This window comes from Pelodiscus sinensis, chromosome 2 (assembly GCF_052426305.1).
Source record: "Pelodiscus sinensis isolate ZL-2025 chromosome 2, ASM5242630v1, whole genome shotgun sequence".
In the NCBI taxonomy this organism is placed as follows: domain Eukaryota; kingdom Metazoa; phylum Chordata; order Testudines; family Trionychidae; genus Pelodiscus; species Pelodiscus sinensis.
Genome location: NC_143053.1, coordinates 246,656,433 through 246,681,164, shown reverse-complemented (window position 1 = coordinate 246,681,164; position 24,732 = coordinate 246,656,433). Strand labels below are relative to the sequence as shown.

Genomic DNA, 24,732 nt, shown 5'->3' with positions numbered 1-24,732 from the left:
AGTACAATGTGGTCCCAATTTGATTGGGATATTTGTGTACTCCCCTAACATAAAGAGTAAATCAAGAATAGCGTTACCAATGTAGTGCCAATTTGGAGGTAGGTTAGGAAAATGTACTTAGGTTCCTGCAGTTCTTACTCAGGCAGTCATTGAAGGCAGTAGAAGTTTTGCTTGAACTCTGTGTAAGGACTTCAGGATTAAGCCAGAAATGATTTACCAAGGTAATTTTATCCTAAATTTCATATTTAGCATGGCTAATGAATAATAAAATTTTACCATTCCTTTAGAATTAAGCAAAAACATTGCTAAAGATTAAAATGGTATAAGAAAAAAATGGTTACTTTCCAGAAAACTACATTTAGCAATAGTTTAGGCCCCTAATTTGGCATGCAAGTACGGGTTAGACCTCTCTGATCCGGCATTCTTGGGACCTGACTGGTCCTAAAGGAGGTATTGTGCCGAACCAGTGGAGCTCATTTCTGGTTCCAATACTGCTGGCCCCACCCCTTCCTTCCCCCTCTCCCCTATGGGCTTCCTGGATCCTGCCCCTCCTCTCCTGCCCTGCACTGCACCAGGCTGCCTTCCACTCTTCTCCCCAGCAGTATGCCAGGACTCTGATCCTGGTCCAGACCAGAGAGTTCCAATTTACAGAAGTGCAACCTTTACTCCCAAGTATTCACATATGAAAAAGACTTAAATGCAAAAATATTTGCAGCATTGAGGCCTTAGAACATTGGTCTTTGGGACAATAAGCATAAAGATATATATAACACATCACATTGTTTTAATATAAAACAATGCCAAGCAAAATTAAGTGATTTGGGAAACAATTTCTTTTGAATCTGTCTGTGATGGGCTAGGCCTCGGTGGCATACTGCATGCCAGGGCTACTCCAACTGAATGGCCGGCGCAGCTCCTGTGCGTGACGGACTCAGCCTGGCGCCCCCGCCACAGGCAAGGGCACCTCTGGCGCGAGATGGAGTAGTCCCTGCCTGTGATGGTGGGTCTGCTCCAGTACAGCCACAGTGGGAAGAGAGAGGCACTCCTGGCCAGGTGGACTGGAACAATCTCCTGGCCCTCCCCACCTTTAACTGATTAAACATTGTATATAACCAGTTAGCCAATAAAACAAGATTTTAGATCCTTATTAAAATATTGCAGTATTTTTGTTGAAAGATTATTATTATTTCTATCAATATTAATTGTCAGAATAACTGTCAGATACTATGTTAGCAGATCAGGAGCTACAGGACAGTTAAGATATCAACTCTTTGCTGCTATGCAACATTCTCTTTAACATCAAGGTGTACAGAACATGAGCTTCCAGTCTGGGTAAGAACCAGGGACGTGAAAGGTTAACCAGGTGATGTTTACTGGTTCCAGTTAACTGGTAGGGTAACCACTCTCCACCTGACATGGGCAGAAGCTGCCCCAGACCCACAGGGCCCACCAGGGACAGGGGCATCTCTGGGAGTCGCAGGCAGGGGCTGCTCCAGGTTTCCAGCCTGGCCTGTGTAGGGGCTGCTTCGACTGGGCTGAGCTGGAGCGCAACCCTCCCCCCCCTCAATTGGTTAACCGGTTAAAATGTCTCATTTAACTGTTTAACCAATTACAGGGGATTTTACATCCCCAGCAAGAACAAAAATTTCCAGAAAATTAGATTTAAAAAAATCTCTCTGACATTTCAGATGTTTTCCCCCTAAACAAACAAGTATTTTGTTCTTTATTAACAACAAAATATAGGACAAATTCTACATATCAAAGTCCTTCCCTCATCCTGTGTTTATAAGACAGAATATAGCACTTGAGCTCCACAATTCAAAAATCTCAAAACACATTACTCAAAGCAATTGTTTAAGAACTAAAACCATTTAGAATCCTATTTGGAATATATTAAATAATTTTGCTTTAGCAAGAACACACTTGCCTAGAAATTACATATTTTTAAATGATTTAAAATGTAATAGAGCTTTAAATTTGAATATGAAATATCCACCTTTCAGAACAAAATGTATTATATATGATTATAAACCACATTGTTATAGTCCAATTGGATCCAACTTTTATTCTAGTAGATCAGAAAGGCATTTGAATTTCTTGTAAGATAAATTTAATTAAAAACACACCACTTCCACAGTAATATGAACAAATTAATTACATCAAAGAGATGCATTAATTATATTTTGGCTTTTAATTAATGCCCATTACAGCACAACACTGGAGGAAAAAGTTGTATACAGTTCATTTATATCAAAACCATGATAATAATTATGTACTTTGACAAACAGGAAGTTCTTATTCTTCATCTTATTCTTGAGTCCTCAGAACTCAACAACACAGCTGCAACTAAATTACAACAAAAGGAAACACAACAACAACAAAGATCAGGAGAGCTTATTACTAAATCACCAGTGGCTGTGGTTAGCAATTGAATGTCTCCTTTATGAAATATACTTTAATCAGAAATAAAGATGAAGAAAACATAAGCATTCGTGTCATTTCAATATTTAATAAAATACCACATATGATCTTTTTAGACTGCAATTGTATATTTTCTCTCAAAGTAAAAATTATACAAGGACTTTGAAATAACAATTATAAATCTAACTCTTGTATTGAAAACAATCCCCCTAATAACAATGAAAACATCATAACAGTCTCTTTCCAGCCTCACACACCAACAAAATGTCCGCTCTACCTAGGTTCTCACATTCACAACCATGATAGTAGTATCTAAACACTTCCATTGTTATTAAAAATGATTAAAAAGCTGGTATAACACAACTCCCAATAGGAAATATATACAACACGGTTGTTTGCTCTCTCAGTAGTATAGACAAAACAGAATCTGTTGGGGTCAAAACCATGTTGGGGAAAGATTGTACAAGAGATTCCACTGGGATAATATTTGGGATGTGTTAGAAACCTTTGGGTTGGGCTCAGACATAGAGAGAGATCTCTTTATTACTATGGCTACGTCTACACTGGCCCCTTCTCCGGAATAGGCATGCTAATTTCGAACTTTGGAATAGGGAAATCCACAGGGGATTTAAATATCCCCCGCGGGATTTAAATAAACATGGCCGCCGCTTTTTTCCCGGCTTGGGGAAAAGCCGGAAAAGAGCGTCCAGACTGGCGCGATCCTCTGGAATAAAGCCCTTGAAAGTAGGAATAAGAGATCCTCCGGAATAGGGCTTTATTCCGGAGGATCGCGCCAGTCCTATTAGAAAGATAAACTCTACCGGGAATGATGTCATAATGGGAGACTATCAGGCTGTGCCCATGAAAGCTCATGACACCATCTACATGTTTTGTTAGTTTATAAAGTGCTGCAAAGGCCATCTGTTGTTTTATAAGTTTTTCCTAGATAGTGACCGGAAAATAAATGCTATTAATACTGGCTGGGCCCATTTATTGCTGGATGTGATGGATGATGGTTCTCATTATCAAATCATCACTGATCAACAACAGGTGATTCAATTTCAGACTTGATTTTGGTAAGAAGTGAGGGCATCACAGCAGAGCTGATTGCAAGAATAACCTCGGATCAAGCAATCATGAGTTGATTTCGGTCTAAATAAAATGGAAAGCTCATTAAAGCCAGGCTATAAACTATATTTTGTTTTGTTTCAAAAGGGCATTCTTTGAGAAACTACAGGAATTAGTTTAAGATGTCACTGGACTGAACAGCTGAGGGACTTTAATGTAGAGGAGGCCTGGAATTTCATGAAATCAAGTATGAGGAAACTATTGCAATTGCAACCCTAGCAAGGGGGAGAAAACTGTAGGGAAAGGCTCCAGATGAATAGCCACCACAAAGGCTGTTAACAGTAAGCAAAGAACCCATAGAAAATGGAAAATCAGAGTGATCAGCAAATAAAGCTGAAAATTAGGAATACAGTGACACTTGGTAAAAGTCTAATCAAATTAACTCTTGTGAAGGAAATTAAGATTTTTTTAAAACTTGTAAAAATAAAAAGAGTAAGGAAGAATGATGTTGGGCAATTATGCAGAGTTGACGAGGAAGAGTTTATAGATAATCTAGGTATGACCCCAAAACTAAATGAATACTTTGTCTCTGTTTTCAAAATGGAACATGAGCAAGAAGTCAGGATGGTTGATGACCATGAGTATATGGAAATTACCAGCCCTGAAGCAGTAGAAAAAACTTAATGTCCTTAGATTGGAGATTGGATAATTTCCATCCTAGAACTCTGAAAGAATGGAAACATGAGATTGCTAGTGTGGTAGCAAGGATTTTAACTGACCTTTCTATTCAGGAGTACTATTGTATGACTAAAGAATAGCTAACCTTGTACCTATATTTAAGAAAGAGAAAATAAAATATTTGGGGCAATTGCAGATCCATTAGTCTAACCTCAGTGGTATAAGATTTTAGAAGAGATCATGAAAGAAAGAATAATTAAATTAATGGTAGTAAAAAGGGATTTAATGCTATATATGTTTACCAAAGGCAGATTGCATTAGACTAACCTGATTTCCTTCTTTTAGAAAATAACTCATTTTTTAAATATAAGGGAACTTCAGGTAAGCATTTTGGCATGGTACAAAAGAGAAAAGTATTAGTTAAATTGGAGATTAGTTCAAGAATTGTAAAATGGGTAAGGACTTACCTTATTCACTATTTTTATTAATGACCTTGGCTAAGAAAGTAGGAATGTGCTAATGAAATCAGCTGGTACTAAAAAGCTGGGAGACTTGGTTAATACGGAAGAGGATTGGAATATTACATAGGAAGATCTGGATGACCTTGAAGGCTGAGTAACATCAATGGAATTACATTCAATAGTACAAAGTGTAAAGGTCATGTGTGTAGGGTCTAATAATAAGAATTTCTACTACAAGCTGGGGACCAATCACTTGGAAGCAGAAGAGGAGGAGAAACACCTGGGTGTGTGAGTTGATCACACAACGTGATACAATGGCAAAAAAAGCAAATGTGATCCTAGGATGTATCGGGCAAGACATTTCTAGCAGAGATTAATTAAGAAGTATTAATGCTATTTTACACAGCATGGATAAGACCCTATTTGAAATGCTGTGTAGAATTCTGATCACCAATGTTCAAAAAAGATTAATTCAAACTACAGCAGATACAGACAAGAGCTATGACGATGGAAAGGGGTTAAAAAGCAGCCTTAGGGAGGTTGTTTCACAGTAGACAGCCAACCAGAGAAGGGCTGGAGGCGGCAAATTAAGCCCATATATGAAAAGGACTGCAGGACAGAGGAATCAGTTCTCTTTTGAGAGCCCAAGGAGTAAGGAGTGGATACCTGAGAAGTTAGAGGGGGACTGCAGCACCCTGGACAGAGCAATGCTGGGCAGGAGCAGAAGGAGAGTGAGATCCTGCCTGACTGCTGACAGACTGAGGCACCGATACAAGGGCCGGGAAGGTGCTAGGGCTCTGGGGAAGGTCCCAGGGAAAGAGATTGCAGAGTTGGAGGGGACACAGCACATGGCTGCCAACTCTAGGTTCCCTGAGGCAGGACCCAGAGTAGAGGACAAGCTGGGTTCCTACTTCCCCCTCCCTTTGTGGCCACCTGCCACTGAGATAATGTGGCTGGACTGGAAGGGAGGAGAAGGAGTTGGGCACGGCTGGAGAATTGGGACCTGAAGAGGATACTGCAGTCTTTGAGGTCACACAGGTCCAGGAGCGCTCATGATGGCAGCTGAGACACCACCTGAAGACAGCCTAGTCAACTACAGAACTAACTTCTCAAGACACCCAGCAGCAAATACCAGATTGGGGAGTATCATCTGTTAGTTACAAGGAGGATCATGGGAACTGAGAGCCTATATTATGTGAGGAGACTGAAAGAGTTGGCTTGTTAAGCATGGCAAGATGAAAGCTGGAAAGGGATATGACTGCTCTTTAATTACATGCAAGGCTGGGAAGTAAACATCAGGAAGGATGAAGAGCTATTTATGCTAAAGTACAAGGTTGGCTCAAGAAAGGGAAGTTACTCACCTTGTGCAGTAACGACAGTTCTTCGAGATGTGTGTCCCTATAAGTGCTTCACTGTTTGTGTTGGATCATCCTGGCACCACAGACTGAAATTTTGCATAGCAGTAGCTGGTTGGGCTGCGCATGTGCAGCAGGCGCGGCATTCATGCCTTTGTGCCTCGCACAAGCGGGCCGACCATCCTCAGTTCCTCATCTATGCCCGAGTAGCTAAGTACTTTGAAGTAGAGGGGAGGAGGGAGGGTAGTGGAGCATCCATGGGGACAAATATTTCAAAGAACTGTCATTACTACACAAGGTGAGTAATGTCCCTTTTTTCTTCAAGTGATGGGCCTGTGGGTGCTTCACTGTTGGTGACTACAAAGCAGCAATTGAATAGAAAGGTGGGCTTCCGAGTCACTGCTTGGTGGCAGAAGCAAGGACTGCTGTGGCTACTGAAATGTCAGCTGATGGTTGTCGAGTGATGGCATATTATCTCAAAGGTGTGTTCAGATGACCAAGTGGCTGCCTGGCAAATGTCCTTGAGTGAGACATTGTGAAGGAATGCCGTAGACATGGACACGGCATGGGTGTAATGCGCTCTAGGTGGAGCTGGGAGAGTCTTGCTGTGTAGGGAGTAGCAGCGAGTAATGCAAGAGGATATCAGCATGGAGATGGACATGCCCTTGGAATGGCCTGCAATGGAGACAAACAGGTGCTGAGATATACGGAAGTCCATGGTCCTATCAATGTAAAAGGCAAGGGCTCTCCGAATGTCCAGTGTACAGAATGGCCTCCTGACAGGAGGCATGTGGTTTTGGGTAGAAAGCTGGTTTCACCATAGGTTGTTGAGATGGAACAATATGCATACCTCTGTCAGGAAAGTGGAGTGAGGCCATAGGCATCCTTCATAAAAACTGTGAAACACAGGTCTACCATAAGGGCCCCAAACTTGCTGACCCTGCAAGCAGAAGTAATCACAACTAAGAACACTACCTTCATGGAGAGGAGGAATAAGAAACAGGTCGGTAAGGATTGAAAGGGAGGTTGAGTGAGTGAGTCCAAGACTAAGTCCAAATCCCATACTGGTGGTGGCTGTGGAAGACCTTTAAGGAACTTCCTGATAGTAGGGAGCATGAAGACAGAGAATCCATCTACCAGCAGATGGAAGGCTGTCATTGTAGCAAGGGGGATCCAGAGGGATGAGATGGATAAGCCTGCAGTTTTCAACTCAAGGATGTAATCGAGGAGGATATGAATTGGCAAGGAGAAGGGCTCAATTTGCCTCAGAGAACATCAGGCTGAGAAACACCTTTAATTAGAGAGGTAAGTGGTATGAGTGGTTTTACATCTGCTCTGTAGAAGGATTTCTTTTACTTGATCAGAACAAAGTGTTTTAGAGCCCTGGAACCAAAGAGGAGCCATGCATTTAGGTGAAGAGACCGGGGTTGAGGGTGTAGGATCATGCCCTGGTTCTGGGAGGGTAGGTTGTAACTGTCCAGGAGAGGGTACGGAGGCAGAAGAGACATTTGGTGGAGGAATGGGTACCAGGTCTCTCTGGACCATGAGGGGGCTATCAGAATGACTCGAGCCCTGTCCACTCTGATCTTGTGCAAGACCTGTGGGATAAGTGTAGTAAAGCGGAGCACTCCAGGTCATGAGGAATTCATCTCCCAGGGTATGTCTAGACTACATGCCTCTGCCAACAGAGGCATGTAGTCTAGACATACCCCCAGAGACTTCGTCCCTATACCTGCTCAGGAACAGTACTGTGGGTACTTGACTTTGCGACGGAACGCGAAGAGGTCTACTGGGGGGTATTCCCTCTGTTGGAAGATGGAAGCGAGGATTCAGGGGTGAAGCTACCACTCGTGTTCTATGGAGAATTGTTGACTGACGGTGTCTGCTGTAGTGTTGTTCATGCCTAGTAGATATGAAGCTGTGAGCATGACATTGTGGTTGATACACCAATTCCACAGCTGAATCGCCTCAGTGCATAACAAATGGGACTGAGCTCCTCCCTGTTAGTTTATACAAAACATGGTGGTCATGTTGTTGGTCAGAATGCGGACTGTGCAGTTGCGGATACTGGAGGCAAAATGAATGCAGGCGTTTCACATAGCCCTAAGTTCCAGCAAGTTGTTATGAAGTCTGGACACCTGTGGGTACCACTTTCCCTGTTCTAAGTGGTGTTGCAAGTGAGTGCCCCATCCAAACAGGGAGGCATTGGTTGTAATCTGGACAGAAGGTTGCCTTTGCTGAAACGAGACCCTTTCAGAAGGTTGCTTGAGGTCATCCAACAGCATAGAGAAATGAGGATGTTGCATAGGAAGGAGACCATTTTGTGTAATTGATGTTTGGAGTGGGGGTAGACCAAGGACAGCCAGTGTTAGAGGCAACAGAAGTGGAGGCGAGAGTGTTAGACTATATACGTAGTTGCCACCATGTGTTCCATAATTAGGAGCAGCCCTAGATGAGCTGCCGGCAACTGGCGCCCCCGTCTCCAAAGCCCTCATTGGCCGTTTATCTTAGCGCCCTAGGTGACCACCTAGTTCGCCTGTATTGATGGGCTGCCACTGCCTGTAAGCTGTAAGCAGGTGAGAACTGTCACAACAGGACTCGCCGACACTCTGGCAATCAAGTCCTTTATGGCTTGGAAGCAGTGATGCGGTAGATAGGGGCACGCTGTTAAGAATCCAAGTGAGGGCCTATGAACTCTAAAGACTGGGTTGGTTTGATCATGGATTTTTGTTCATTTATTAAGAGTCTTAAAGCCTCGAAAAGTTGCCTGGCGATATGCACAATGTTGATAGTCTCTGCACATGATGGACCCTTAGAAAGCAGTTGGCTAAGTAAAAGAGACTATTAACTCCCATCTGTTGAGATAAGCCATTGCCACCACAAGGTTCTTTGAGAAAACTCTGGAGGCAGAGGATAGATCAAAGGGCAGTACCCACAGAAGTGGTTTAATCCTATGGTAAATCAGAGAAATCGTCTGTGAGAGGGATGAACAGTGACATGAAAATATGCATCCTGATTGTTGAGGGCTGCAAACCAGCCCCCTTCATCCAATGCCAGGATAACTGCTGAGATAGTGACCATTTTGAAACACTGTTTGCGCAGGAATTTGTTTAATCTGCAAGTGATCTAGAATAGGTCTCCAACCCCCATTCTTTTCTGGACAAGGAAGTAATTGTAGTAAAATCCCATGCCCTGTAAAGGTCAGGGTCTCTCTTGATGGCTCCCATGTGTAGTAGGTGGTCAACCTCTGGTGATAGGAATTGCTCATGAGAAGGGTCCCTGAAGAGGGACAGGATAGATGGGGAGGTTGGGGGAAGGGAGGTAAGGAGATAGAACTTATCCCGATTGGATGATCTCCAACACCCACCGGTCTGTTGTACTAGAAGCCCATTGGTGGTAAAAGGGGCGCAAACAGTGGGGGAAAAAAGGTTGGTACACTGTTGCAGCACTAGGATGGAGGAGAGGTCAGGCAACCATCAATCAAATCCTCAAAACTGCTGCTTAGAGGAGTGGGGAGCTAAGGGGCAGCTCTGAGGAGGGTGCTTCTTCTGCACTGTTGACCTGGAGTGGTCATATTCAAATCCCCTCTGCTGTGGGCAAATGTAAGGGGGCTCCCTTTGCCAATGGTATAGTATACAGGCAGTCCCCGGGTTACATACAAGATAGGGACTGTAGGTTTGTTCTTAAGTTGAATCTGTATGTAAGTCGGAACTGGCGTCCAGATTCAGCCACTGCTGAAACTGATCAGTTTCAACAGCGGCTGAATCTGAACGCCAGTTCTGACTTACATACAGATTCAACTTAAGAACCCCAGGCATCCCCAGGTCAGCTGCTGCTGAAACTGATCTGCGGCTGATTCCAGGAAGCCCGGGGCAGGGGCTTCCTGTAGTCAGCCACTGGTCAGTTTCAGCAGCGGCTGACTTGGGGATGCCTGGGGCAGAGCAGCTGGGGTGCTGCTGGGTTGGTCCAGTAGCGCCGCCGCTCCTCGGTGCTACTGGACCAACCCAGCAGCACCCAAGCTGCTCTGCCCCAGGAGTTCTGATTCAGCCGCTGCTGAAACTGACCAGCAGTGGTTGAATCAGGACGCCTGGGGCAGAGCAGCTGGGGTGCTGCCGGGTTGGTCCAGCAGCGCCCAGAGCGGTGCTACAGGACCAACTGGCAGCGCTCCAGTTGCTGTACCACAGGCGTCTGGAGCAAAGCCGCGGAGCACGGGGGCAGCGGGACAGCCAAGACGCGCCATGGCTGTCCTGCTGCCCGCGTGCTCCGCCGCTTTGCTTCCTCTCCCTGGTCTGCTGGAGACCAGGGAGAGGGCCCCGTTCGTAACTGCGGATCCGACATAAGTCGGATCCGCGTAACTCGGGGACTGCCTGTATATCGTCTGCGATGGTAGGGTGGGGTATACATGACCAGTGTGTGCAGAGTTGTGTGGGAGTCTTTGCTGCTATGCAGCACCTCCTCTGTCTTGGCAGCGAAGAGCTTGTCTTTAATCAAAGAGCAGGTCTTTGACTTTGCCCTGGAACTCTCTTGGGACCCCAGAAGCCTGGAGCCAAGAGGCCCTGTGCATCACTATGGAGGCTGCCATAACGCGAGCAGCATCAGCAATGTCCAAGGCAGACTGAAGAGCTATGCAGGCAACAGTGTGGCCCTACTGGATTATGGATTTTAATATAGGACGCTTGTGGTCCGGAAGGTGTTCTATAAGATCCGCCAGCTTTGAATAGCTGTCAAAGTCAAGGTTCGCCAACAAGACAGAATAGCTGGTGATATGGAGCTGAAGAGTGGGTGATGAGGCTGAACACGTCGAGTTGTGTGTGGTCTTTATCCTAGGCCACAGCTTTGAATTGTGGCAGCTTTGATTGACGATGGAGGGCCTCCACCGCCTGGGAGTTTGACTGAGGATGGGAGAACAGAAAGTTCATATCCTGTGGTCATCATCGAGATTGCTGCGTACCGACAGCACTGGGGATTCTTGGGAAGCCTGGGGAACCCCTTGAAGGAGGCAGCATTGGTGACCACTCCCTAGACACGGTGCCGAGGCAGTGAGGCTGCACTGCAGGAGCCGACACCGAAGTGCTATGATCTGGTCTTCTCAGAATAGAGCAGCTTGATGCTGATGCTTTGTCAGCTGCTGCCGATGAATACGGCACTGGTGGAGGTGGCCTGGGTACCAGGGGTAATGAAGGCAGTTCCAGGCTCAGTGCCATAAGTGGAGTTTTAGCCAGCGTGGAAGATTTTGCCTGTGCTTTAGCTGACGATGGCACTTTCTCTGGTTCCTGTGTTTTAGTCAGCACCAAGGTTGATTGTAACCGTGCCAATGAGTGTGACTGGTGGGACTTAAGAGTCTGTACTGGAAGTGGTACAGGATTGGATGGTACTGGAGGTCCTTGGTCTGTCTCCTCTGCTGAGTCTGGCAGATGAAGTATCCGGAAAGGATCAAGCTGGAGAAACCTTCCATCTTACAGTTGACTTTGCCCAAGGGGAATCAGTTCACCTCTCCTGGGCCTTAGGGGGCTCAATTTGGGCTGAGGCGGCGTGAGGCGCTGAGGGCTGAAATGTCTCATCAAAGAGCAGCATTTGGAGACAGAGTACTCTGTCTCGCCACACTCTTGCGGTGAGACTACAATGAATGCACTTCTGAGGGATGTGCCCGCAGGCATCGGATATAGCAGGGCTACTCAATTCTGGAAGCCCCTGAGGCCACAACGATACTCACGGCACATGCTGAGGGCCACAACTTAAGTGTGCTTGCATATACATGCATATATGCAAATAACTTCTTTCACAGTGAAGGGCATGAATAAAAAGCACTTCCCACAATGCCCCAGTGCTCCTGGCACCTCCCCTCTGGGGGCTAGAAACGCTGACACCCTGTACCCATTTATTCCATCCAGCCCATCTGCTTTCATCTTTCAGTGCTCACCCCGCCTGAGACACGCCTCACTGTTGTGGAGCATGTTCCTAGTGAAAACCATATTCCAAGGATTTCTCCCAAAGGCCACATGTTTGCCTCCCCACGGAGAATCACCAGCTGTTCTCACTAGCTGGCAGTTACCGCTAAGTCAGGGCTACTCAACTTTAGAAGTTCCAGGGGCTGCAATGATACTCACAGCACATGCCGAGGGCCACAACTTAAGCGTGGTTGCATATACATGCAAATATATATGCAAATAAATGCAAATAGCTTCTTTCACATTGATGGGCATGAATACAAAGATTAAGGCAAGACTACACAACACACAGGCCCCATTTAAGTCAGTTCTCCTGATACTAATAAAATGCAATATTTACCCAATTTTCACCCATATGACAGCACTTTCAATGAGCAATGACAGTCCAGGAATTTAACTACTAAAATTTTTATCAACAGAAGACTATTGTATTTACACCTCTTTTGTTTTGGTTCCCACCTGCGGGCCGCATGTTGAGCCCCGTGTAAAGCCAAACTGCACTGTGGGCCAGAAACAAACAGGCTGCAGGCCACATGTGGCCCATGGGCCATGTGTTGAGTAGCCCTGCTCTAGGTGCCTGTGCCCCTGACAATGTAAGGGCACTCTCCCCTGCCTCCTGCCTCTCACCCCCATGCCAATCAGGCTTGGAGGCGGGGAGAGAAGTACATGAAGTCTCCTCCCGCCCTGCCCCAGTTCTACAAGGAGTGTGTAGCACTTAGAAGCGCTGTGCCCCTTTCAGGGCAGCAGGAGACTTGAAGCACTCCCCCTCCCTCCAGGCCAATCAGGGCTTGGAGCAGGAGAAGTCTCTCACTCCCTGCCCTCAGGCATATGGTACTCCACCTACTCCCTGGTCCCTAGACCCTAATTGGTCTGGGGACAGGGGAGAAGCAGGGCCTCTGCGAGCCAGATCAACCCTCTTGGAGGACTGGATGCCCGCAGAGGCCCTTTTGCCCACCCCTGCCTTATAACAAAGAAAGAAATGATGGACTATAGACCCTTTAATGCCTGCCCGTTTTCCCTCATTGGGGTTGCTGAACCTCTCATTACTCAACAGTCATCTGCTGGGTGAAGGAGAAGATAGTCGCAAGCTAGAACAACCTGCAACAAAAGCTAAGAACAATAACCTTGTCATTAGAACATGATGACCCACAGACACAGCTGGTGAGGACAGCCTTATATGTTTGCAGTCTTCCAGGAAATCCCCCTCTATACTACACCTTCCCAGGATACATGAGAAGGAAAACATAGCTATAATATGTCGAAGGCAGTTGTAGAGCTCCCAAACAGTTTCCAATATTAAAAAACTCTTTCCTGATTTAAAAAAAAAAAGTGAAAGGATAAACTCTAATTTGTTTTTTGTATTGGGTGATATTTAAAAATATATGGTTGTCTAACTATCATTTGGACTCCTGGCCTTCCTGCACTGAAGAATTCCAAATATATGTGTGTGGGGGGGAGGGGGGGAGTGAGGTGGGGGAGCACAGAGTGTCAGGGTGGAGGTAGAGAGAGAGAGAGAGAGAGAGAGAGAGAGAGAGAGAGAGAGAGAGAGAGAGAGTGTGTGTGACTGTGACAGAGAGAGAGCGCGAGAGAGAGGTGTGATGTACATATGCATGCATAGAGGAATAAGCATGTCTATTACTTAAGACTTCTCTGCACAGATTTGCCCGGCTTCACTCATGAAGGTGAGTCAAGGAACTCAAGACTGGAATTATCCATCATACTGCATCCATAGGTGAGATGGGGAAACTGGAACTGGGGATTATCCAACCCTGTAGCATTCCATAAAGGTGATCTGGGGAAACAGCACTGATTTTATTATTCATTTATTCCGCTGTTAGGAATTTCAGCCCCGTTTTGCTTCCTCTCTAAAGCAAGAAAATGGAAGGACAGAAATTGTGTAGAAAATATTTCAAGTGGCTACCAAATCCCCAGTCCTCATTGAGGCTCCCATCCCTTGTAGGCCTCAGGAGTGGATGTGCCAGAAGCTCTACCCCTCTCTATAACATGGAATCCATGTGGGCAGATCTGTGTTGGAAACGGGGCGTGAGGCCTCTTGTTAGACTCTCTGGGGTTGGCAGAGACCATGCTCTGGAAAGTGCCTGCCATCTGCAAGCTGTGGGGGGTGAGGGAGGAAATGGCTGAGCTCTACACTCAAGAGGCATGGCTGCTGCTCTGGGCTAGAAATTCAGGCTTAATGTTCCATCTGGCAAGCTGCCCTTCTGGCTTCACTCCCCTTACGGAGCTGGGGCTGCTTGCCCTAGAGACAGTTCTCTACAATCCTATCTGCAATCTTTCCCATTGTGGGAAAGGCCCAAGGCAACTTCCTCCTACTTAGCTGCATTTTGCCCAGCAGAGCCAGTGTCTCCAATCCTGCCTGGCTTCTTTCTTGCTTAGAGTAGGGAAGAGCCTCCAATCAGACTGCACTTTGAGGGAAACTGCGCTCAACCTGCAAAGCCAGTTGAATTTCCCAAAGAGACACTCACTAAAAATGAAGCAGGAGGCACAGACCTTTCTGCTTGCTTTTGGCTCTCTCAGTCTAGCTGTCTCCTAGAAGCCTGCAGGGGCACATGACACTGCAAATGCCTCAGAGGCGATGCAGAGTACAGCTCCCCCCCAAGGCAAATGCAGCCCCTGGGACATGACTGGAGATTAGATGGACACATTATTAAGCCAAGTTGTTAGTGAAAAATTTGAAATGCAGCCCTGAATTTCCCTCAGAAAAGCGCTGCAGCAGAGAAACCTGTCTGAGCCACCACAGAGGCAGAAAAAACTGGCAGAAGCTTCAAAGAGCACTGACATGTCTGATTCAATTCCCCTGCTGCAAACAGGGGTATGTGCTCATTGTAACAGGTCTGTAGACCTTAGCACAAAGAAGTGAATTATCTATAATTTTTTTAATTAATTTCCAATGAACAACTTATACAATTATCCTCAAACTTCACCACAATAATTTTCCTTTGGCAGAACACAATATGTGAAATTATGTACAGAATCCTTTTGTTTCTCTGAAGTTAGGAAAGGTATCCAAATAAGGATTATGAAAGAGAAAATCTAGTTACAATATTGACCATGGAGTTACTCCTGTCATTCCACAGTATGTGAATCAACTTCTAAAATCAAACTTAGCACTTGATGTCAGAGAATGCAGTTGACAGTGTGAATCGCTTGTCTACTAAAAATTAGAAAAGTAGATATTCATCCCACATTGAAAGAAAAAGGAGACCTCTATATTTAATACTCACTTTTTAAAAAGCGAGTATACTAAAACACAAGAGGATAAAAATACTGTGTGTTCTCTCAGGTATTAATGAAATATCTTCACAGGAGGTTAATTATTCTAATCCACATTTTCTGATTTGCCACAAGTTCAAGATTATTATAACAATGTTGACTCAAGGCAAATTGTATCAATGCAATTCTAGGTGCTACCCATGAGTATAAAGTTTAACACACGACTTACCCAACTGAGATTTTCCTGTTTGCTTATACATTAGTCAGAGGGGAAATTGTTTACCAGTAATTGGATTTTTCTAAAGCTAGTATCCTCTACAGACCCACGTTCAAAAGATTTCAGTCCCTTAGCAAAGGGAACAGATTAGGAAGTTAATATTATAAAAGTGAGAACCGTCATTGGAAAGAGTTACTGCATTGCCTCAGGTATATGCATATATATGTACATGCCTTAGTATATAATGAGAAACTAATCTAAGAGTACAAAAGAATAAACACAGTATCACTAATTTATGACGAAGTTTGAAGTGTGTTTTCAATGGTGCAGCTATCTTTAGAAAACATCAGTTACGAAAAAAAATTCTTTTCCTAAAATATGTTTCCTTTGTAGATCTGCACATCTCTTAATACACTCAAATCCAATCTATAACAATAGGAACAAAATTAAGAAATGATCAACTAAGAGCACAAAAACATAAGATGATACAGTTGTAACAAAACTAGTATAATAAAGAGGAAAGTTGTGTTTACTTTTAATTAATACTTTAATCAAGTAGCCTGAGAGAATATTCTCTCTTACTTTTTGTTCAGTCCTTAATCTGGCAAATTTCCACTGATTTTAAAGGAAGTTTGACAGAGCTAGGGTGGAAAAACAAATGCCTGACAACTGAAGAGTTTAGGATTTGGACCAAAATATTTGCAGACATTTTTCTTACAATGAAATTGCTATTGGAATGATCCAAGTTCCAATGTAGGATATTTGGATTCAATATGCATTCTCTGAAGTCAATGTGACTTTTCATTGCATTCAATAACTTTTAGAATGGCCTTGATCCTCCCCAACTTGGGCAGAGTAAAAAACCAGAAATAAAGAAAGTCTAAATGAGTTGTGTACTATATGACCAGTCTTTTTTTCTTAATTTAAATGGGAGCCATTTAATCACAGGAAATGGTTATGCAGACAAATCCATGTTTCTGTACACTCAAATAACCACACGTGCTATTTCAATTGTTAGACATTAAAACATTAACTACACGTGTTTATTTGAATATTTGATCCATTATGATCACTCCTCAGAGTATTACTATGGTATTATGAAGATGCAGATTTCAAAGACATACACTGGTGACGCTGTTTTCTTTTTAAAATTAACATAGAAATTAAATGCTAAAATCATATTATGACAACATTATGACTGAGATTTTGTTCACTCTAGCCATAATGTTCAATGTTATGGTTCCCATAGCAATTGTAACTTGGCTATATTACATACACTGTATATATTAAGATGTTCATGTCAACAATAGAGGAAGTGTGCAGAATGTACAATATAACGCAGTGCTTTTTGCTGATGTTTTTAAATGTAGAATTATTTTCCTCCACCACTTATGTATATTATTCCTGAATTAAAGCTGGGAAGAAATAAAAAACTTAATGTGATTTTAGTAAAATTCACATAAACTTACAGGTTCTCCAGCAGCTGCTAATTAACAAACATTATCACCAGAACTGTGATTGAACTCTCTCACAAGACATGAGGGAAGTAGTTTGCTGAGGTATGAAATTTTAAAAAAAACCAAAACAACAAAAAAAAACAAATTACTACACTTTGGCATTCTCTCCCCATCACAGACTCCTCCCCCGCCCCCACTCCTCAAAAAGCAGCAGCTGAGGTAATTTTTAAGTACACTACAAAAAAACCTGAATGACAAACTAAATACATTTTAACAGGAAAATATATTTCATTTTCAGACATTTAAGTATAGAAACAGTGTCTGATTATTCTAAAATACTTGACAATGTTCTTTTAAATACCATAAGAAGACATTACAACAGGGGCAAGTACAGTTTCTTTTAGAAGATTAGCAGAAAATTTTTGATTTACTGTGTATTTTCAGCCAATTTCAATATGTGTACATACAGTGAAACCCATAAGAGAAATGCACAAAACCCCAGCTGGTTGAATTATCTTGTATGCAATTTGCTGGATTTACTGTAGAGGATTAAATTAGTCTTGGATTCTTAATCCTTAGAGGACATTGTTTCTCACCTCTTTAAAAAATCTGGCTTTGCTTGAGCTGGTGAATAGTCTTAACTAAGTACAGGTCTATACTGCAAATTTACAACAGTAAAAGATTCTGGTGAAGACATTCTAAGGTGGTGGAAGAAGCTCTCCTGCCAACACAGCACTGTCTACACCAAGGGTTACAATCAGTGCACTTACGTCATTTAGGAGTGTGGATTTCATAGAATCAGAGTCGGAAGGGACCTCAAGAGATCATCGAATCCAGTCCCCTGCCCTCATAGCAGGACCAAGCACTGTCAAGATCATCCCTGACAGGTGTCTGTCTGACCTGCTCTTAAATATCTCCAGTGATGGAGATTCTACAACCCCCATAGGCAATTTATTCCAGTGCTTAACTACCTTGACAGTTAGGAAGTTTTTCCTAATGTCCAACCTAAACCTCCTTTGCTGCCGTTTAAGCCTGTTGCTTCTTGTCCTATCCTCAGAAGCCAAGGAGAACAATTTTTGTTCCTCTTCTTTGTAACACCCTTTTAGATACTTGAAAACTGCTATCATGTCCCCTCTCAGTCTTCTCTTTCTTAAACTAAACAGGCCCAATTTTTTCAGACTTTCCTCATAGCTCCTGTTTTCTAGACCTTTAATCATTTTTGTTGCTCTTCTCTGGACCTTCTCCAATTTCTCCATATTTTTCTTGAAATGTGGTGCCCAGAACTGGACACAATACTCCAATTTGAGGACTAATCAGCACAGAGAAGAGCGGAAGAATGACTTCTTGTGTCTTGCTCACAAAACTTCTGTTGATGCACCCCAGAATGCTTGCTTTTTTTTTTTCCAACAATGTCACACTATTGACTCATGTCAAACTTATCATCATAAACTTGTCGAATTTATGACCCCTAAATTCCTTTCAGAAGTACTCCTCCCTAGACAATCATGTCCCATTCTGTATGTGTAAAACAAACTGTTCATTCCTAAGTGGCATACTTTGCATTTATCCTTATTAAACTTTATCCTGTTTATCTCAGACCATTTCTCTAGTTTTCCAGATCATTTTGAATTTTGACCCTATCTTCCAAAGCACTTGCAATCCTTCCCAGCTTGGTATCATCTGCAAACTTTATAATTATACTCTCTATGCCATCATCTAAATTGTTGCTGAAGATACTGAACAGAACAAGCCCCAAAACAGACCCCTGCAGAACCCCACTTGTTATGCCCTTCCAGCATGATTATGATCCGTTAATAACTACTCTCTGAGAACGGTTATCCAGCCAGTTATGCACCCACCTTATAGTAGCCCCGTCTAAGTTGTATTTCCCTAGTTTATTGATAAGAAGGTAATGCAAGACCATATCAAATGCTTTACTAAAGTCTAGGTATACCACATCCACTGTTTCTCCCTTATCCACAAGGCTTTATATCCTATCAAAGAAAGCAATCAGATTAGTTTGACATGATTTTTTGTTTACAAATCTATGCTGGATTTCTCATTTCTCAACCCCATAGCAATGTAGTTATACCAAAGTAAGTGTGTAGAGTAGACCTGGACTAAATGAGTAAGATGGAAAACATCGTATTTACTTTTGAGGACTATGATAAATTTTCCCAAATCACAACTGCAATGACTTGTACCCAATAAATTTAACAGATATCTGCCAACATAACAAAATTATCAGACCATTTGCCATAACCACAAATTTCTGCCCACAGAAAATCTCCAAGCACAAGGACAGCAGGGTAGCTGCAGGTTCATCTATAAAGGTGGGTGAAGACGTTTTACCACATCCTGCCTACACATACAATTCACTAATCAATAGGGATATATCTGCAGACTGATATGAAAGACTGAGAAATAAGATTACACAATAAAAACTGCAACATTATGGATATCACTTCTGGGACGTGTGTTTAACATTGCATCTGAGGATCATATAAGACAGGCATTCTCAAACTTCACTGCATTATGACCCACTTTCAACAAAAATTACTTTACAACCCATGAAAAGGGACTGCCTAAGTGTCACAATCTCAGATGAGGGTGGAGAAAGCCTGAGCCCTACCACTCTGGGCAGGGAATAAAAGCTGAAATTCAAGTGTGTCAGCACTAGCCAGAGACTCTGTAGCCTGAGCCCTACCTTCTAGGGCTGAAGCCCTCAGCCTCTGGCTTTGGCCTTGGGCATTGGAATTAAGATTTTAGCCCAGAAAGTTGAAGCCACCTCAGATGACCCCGCAACCCACTTTGGGGTCCCAACCCACTGTCTGGGAACCATGTAAAATTTCTAGTTTGCTCTAATGCTCAGATAATCCAAAAGTAAGGAATTTCCCATTGAGAACTTCACCATTTCTTAACTTCAATTATTCAACCTATATTTACATAGTTTTTCAAGGCAAATATGTTTAAAATAATAGACTATTAACAATAAACTATATGCCTGATAAACAATGTATATTTTCCAGGACCATTCAAATTGTTTTTCATTAAGCCAAATCTGATGCTTCTTTAAAAAACACAGTATATTGGAAGTTAACAATGATTTGTCTTCCAGCTTCAATACTAAAAAAATATACTTACCTGTCTTGATCTGGGTCTCCCAGGAGAAAATTTTCGTTTGGTGATAGCTGGTTTTCCCATGCCAATTTTTGGAGTGACAGATATATAAGTTGGTGGGAGAGCATTTCCAGCAGAGGAACTCCGAGGTGGAGTATGACTGTGCAGCAAGTCACGTGCAGAATGCATGTCTAATGAAACTCCTGGTGAGCAACATACACTTCTCTTACTTATGTCAACTGATGAAAATGAAGAATAAGTCTCATTTGGTGACTTTATAGGCTTGTCTCCTAAAAGTGAACTGTTATTTGCACAACTCTCAGGAGTGGTTTCTAGTTTCAACAGAAGAGGTGGTGTTTCAGAGCTTTCATGGGTTTCTTTCTTTTCTACATCTTCTTGCATTCCTACTGTCTCCAACTGTTCTTCTATCTTAAAAGAAGCCTCCTCTTTATTCACAGACACCAAGGTTTCTGGTGGTGTAGCTGAGGTCTCAGGTGCTAAAAGGACAGGGTGAGATTCCTTTGTGGATGCTTCTGATATCTCAGCACCTTGTGACAATTGCTGCTCTTCTGCTTGTCTGTCTGACTCCTGCTGGGTTACAGCTTGAATGCTTTCTGTCACTTGCATCATGTGCTCAATTTGACTGTCCTCAGATACAGGTGTCTTTTTAGGAGATGTTTCCATTTCATCTGTATCAAGTTGATCAGAAACTCCTGCTTCCGGTTCAACAGTCTTTTCATCCCGTGATATGTCTGCAACTAAGTGAGAACATGTTGTTAGAGACTCATACGAAAGCATCAAAAGGAGAAAAGTTTTCCAGTAATTTAAAAATGAAAAGTAGACGATATTTCAATATGAAAATATAAATTTCTCTTCAAGAGGAACAATGCAGGGGATGGAACCTGGGTTTATATGTGGAGGATGCAAGAAAGCAGAATGTTCTCAGGCCTGGACAATACACTTTTAACCACATGAGTATGTCTGTTAAAGATCTGGGAAAAAAACCATACATTAACAGATGTAAGTATGCCAAGCAAAAGCCTTGGGTAGACACAGGTATAGTGGGGGGTGAGGGAGCCATTTGCTGGAGTAGCTTATTTCATTTTGTGACCTTGAATAAATGATATTGTCAAAGAAAAAAACAAAAACAAAACAACAACAAGAACCACCACCACCACCCACCCTCAGTTTCTGGTATGAGCTATGCTTCCAAACCCTTTCTAGTGTAGACAAGCCATCGCAGGAAACTCTTCACTGTAAAAATTGCTCTTATCCAGAGATCAGGTTTGACCAAGCTTTGAGACTCTGGAGGAGCAGGTTCAGCAATGTGCTCCTGGATCAAATTATCTAACCACAAATAAAATATTAATATGTGATATGATGGGAAGTGAACTATTTCTCCTCAATGGCTGCAGATATATAGTTAAAATCCATTCATAGTAATTCTACGGGGACACTTTATGAATATAAATAAACATACTCAACTGCTATTATTACCAATCAATTATGTTAAGGGAAAAAGATGTGTAAAAAAAGCAAACACCATAAAATAGCCAAATATTATACATTTCTAAGCCTCAACTAAACTCAGAGAATAGGGTTGCATAGTTTGTTTAAGGGTCTCTCCATCTTCCTTGTTGTTTTTGCTGAAGGAGACTAACAACAGCTACCTCTGAAACAATATTCAGTGGTATAAAATCATTTTAGATTTCAGTATTCAGTAAGTGGATTATCATGGGTTTAATATGAAGCTTCAGAGTTTAAAGAAAGACCCAGTGTAGCACAAATCAGTCAGATAATAAATCATAATAGAATATGTTTTCAACAAAAACTGACCACAACCTATATTTTCCAGTGAGTAATTTTCCTTCTGAAAAAACCTCAGAGATTAATAACCCCACAATAGTCACCATAAAAATATCAAAAACAAAGAATCCACAAATTAAATCTCAGCTAGCATAAACAGTTCTTCTTGACAAAAACCTCTCTCAACCCTACCCACCCAACAAACCTTGCCACAACTCTTAGGATCAGGATGAAAGTGTGATTATGGCAGGGGTGTGAAACCTAAGACCGGGGGGCTGGATCCAGCCCCTGGCTTACCTGGATCCAGCCCCTAGGGCTCAGGGCTACCCCAGAATAGGGGAGCCCACACTGGTGAGGGGTGTTTTTTTTGTTTTTCACTTCTGTGCAGTTCCCAACTGATTTTTCTGTGCGTCAGTGGCCCCCAACCCAAAAAAGGTTCCCCAACCCTGGGTTATGGTATGCAAAGGTGGCAAAAAGAAAATTTCTCTCGTCAAGTGGATGTGCGAGCCCGAGCCATACATTTCAGAAGAATTTAAACCTGTATGTTTTCTAAAGTCAGCCAAAACACCATATTTAGGTTTGTTTTTGCAGTAGCATCATATTAAGTGTTCATGTTTGCAATGTATTACCACCAGTGGGATTCTTTGCCTCAAACCACTTATTTCACATGTGGGATAATCTCTATATATGCCGAATATCATTCTGGGAATTTGCCCTATTTTCTAAATTCTCAAGGTCCTATGAAGTTTCACTTGATCTTCTACGATGTTCGCAATCCTTCTTAAACTAGCATCACCATCAAATTTGATTATTTAATCTTCCAAGTAATCTGTGAAGCTATTAAATAGCACTAATACTAAAAGAAGCTCACCTGATACCTCAACCAGTGTTATTTAATCATAGAATACTAGGACTGGAAGGGACCTCGAGAGATCATCGAGTCTAGTCCCCTGCCCTGATGGCAGGACCAAATACTGTGTAGACCATCCCTGATAGACATTTATCTAACCTACTCTTACATATCTCCAGAGATAGAGATTCCACAACCTCCCGGGCAATTTATTCCAGTGTTTGACTACCCTGACGGTTAGGAACTTTTTCCTAATGTCGAACCTAAACCTCCCTTGCTGCAGTTTAAGCCCATTGCTTCTTGTTCTATCCTCAGAGGCCAAGATGAACAAGTTTTCTCCCTCCTCCTTGTGATACCCTTTAGATACCTGAAAACTGCTATCATGTCCCCCCCTCAATCTTCTCTTTTCTAAACTAAACAAACCCAATTCTTTCGCCTTCCTTCATAGGTCATGTTCTCTAGACCTTTAATCATTCTTGTTGCTCTTCTCTGGACCTAATGACAGAACAATGTATGGTTTTCTTTAAAAACTAAACACCACAAACATATTCCTAAATCTGTTAGTCTTAATAGATATAAATTGCCATCTGAATATTTCCTGTATTGTTTATTTTAATAGATTTCCTAACTGTGGTTTATCTAAACAGCTCAATATATTTACATTTTGAAAACACTTTGTGCGTTCCTCTTGTGCTTTCTGTAATCATACCAGTGAATTCAAACTATCAGTTATTGTTCTGCTACACATTTTCCTATTTGTTTCAAGATCTTGGATACTACTCTTTCAGTCCTATGATTTAAAAGACAACCAATATCTCCTCTGAACCTATCATTAGAGAAAATTTATTCACATTATCAGCCACACTGATCCTACTATTAACTTGTGGGGCAAAGTACTACATGCACTCAATAACTCAGACATCATACGGGGACACTCTCTGGTTTTATTCTTTTTCTTGGTGAATTTTTAAAAGACTGCTAGAAAAGTAAGTTATTTAACTCTCTTAGAAAAGTATATTATTTGTATCTTTTATCTGAAAAAGTTCACTATTCAGCAATCTTATTCAATGACTTTCATTTTTTCCATACAAATGTGGGGAAATCAGGGAAGTAATTTAATTCAGATGTTTGTGTGTATCATCATGTAATCAAATATATATTTTCTATTCATTATGCATTACATAAAGACAGCTTTACTAGTCCTTGATTCAAATAAAGAAGCTAGCACTGTGACATTCAAAATTGATACCATGGACATCTATGCCAACAATCGATCAATTTTGGGGAGCAATGGTAAAAAAGCAGAGTAGGATCAAAGGTTCCTGATACTTGAAATATAGTTACAATCAAACAGTTCAAGATTTAAACAATTGTTTCTGAAGCCTCTGCAGAGCAAGGAAGCAATGCAGTGATGGCGTAAGAAAAATAAAAAGGACAAAACGTAGTTTAAAAACCGGGGAAAATGTTATCCAGTTGCACTGTTGGGATTGCATGTATTGACCAACCATTCTGAGACATCACCCTAAGCTTCTTTGCCAGGTTAATTAATGTTTTTGAGCTCCTTTTGGAGAAAGTTACACAGAGGGTGAATCTTCTAATGGGGATCTGGAGTTCTTCACTACAGGAGGATCATTTTTAGACTCCAGTCAAGATAATACCAACATATGGTTGAGTTCACATAACAATAGAGCAGGGCAAATAATGGAATATTCACATACCTGGGGGGGGGGGGGGAGAAATAATTAAAAAAAAAACCAATTTAGCAACATTCTGATAATGTCTTTCCCCCTGTCATTGAGTGGGGGAAAAGAAAACAACAGAAACTTTAGAAACGGTGGAAGTGCTAAATGCCATTTTTGCCTCAGTTTTCACCAAAGGATAGTAGCTGAGAATAAAATAGAAAAAGAACAAGTTAAAAATTATATAGACAAGTTAGATGTCTTCAGATTAGCAAAGCCTGATGGAATACATCCTAGACTACTCAAGGAGATGACTGAGGCGATATCTGAGCCTTTACTGATTAATTTTAAAACTTATGGATGAGGAGAGAGATTCCAAAGGACTGAAAGAGGCCCAATATAGCTCCAAACTATACAAAGGAGAATAAGGACTACCCAGAG

The 24,732-nt window shown here is 42.2% G+C and overlaps 1 protein-coding gene across 14 annotated transcripts in view; it reads right to left on the bottom strand.

Moving 5' to 3' along the window:
* Window positions 1–24,732, bottom strand: part of KMT2C (lysine methyltransferase 2C) — a 347,150-nt gene that overhangs the window by 114,888 nt on the left and 207,530 nt on the right. For all 14 annotated transcript variants that reach the window (XM_075922783.2, XM_075922788.2, XM_075922785.2 and 11 more), the window contains one exon: window positions 19,981–20,714. In XM_075922783.2, the coding sequence (XP_075778898.2) occupies window positions 19,981–20,714 (734 nt within the window). The remainder of the gene's footprint in view (window positions 1–19,980; window positions 20,715–24,732) is intronic.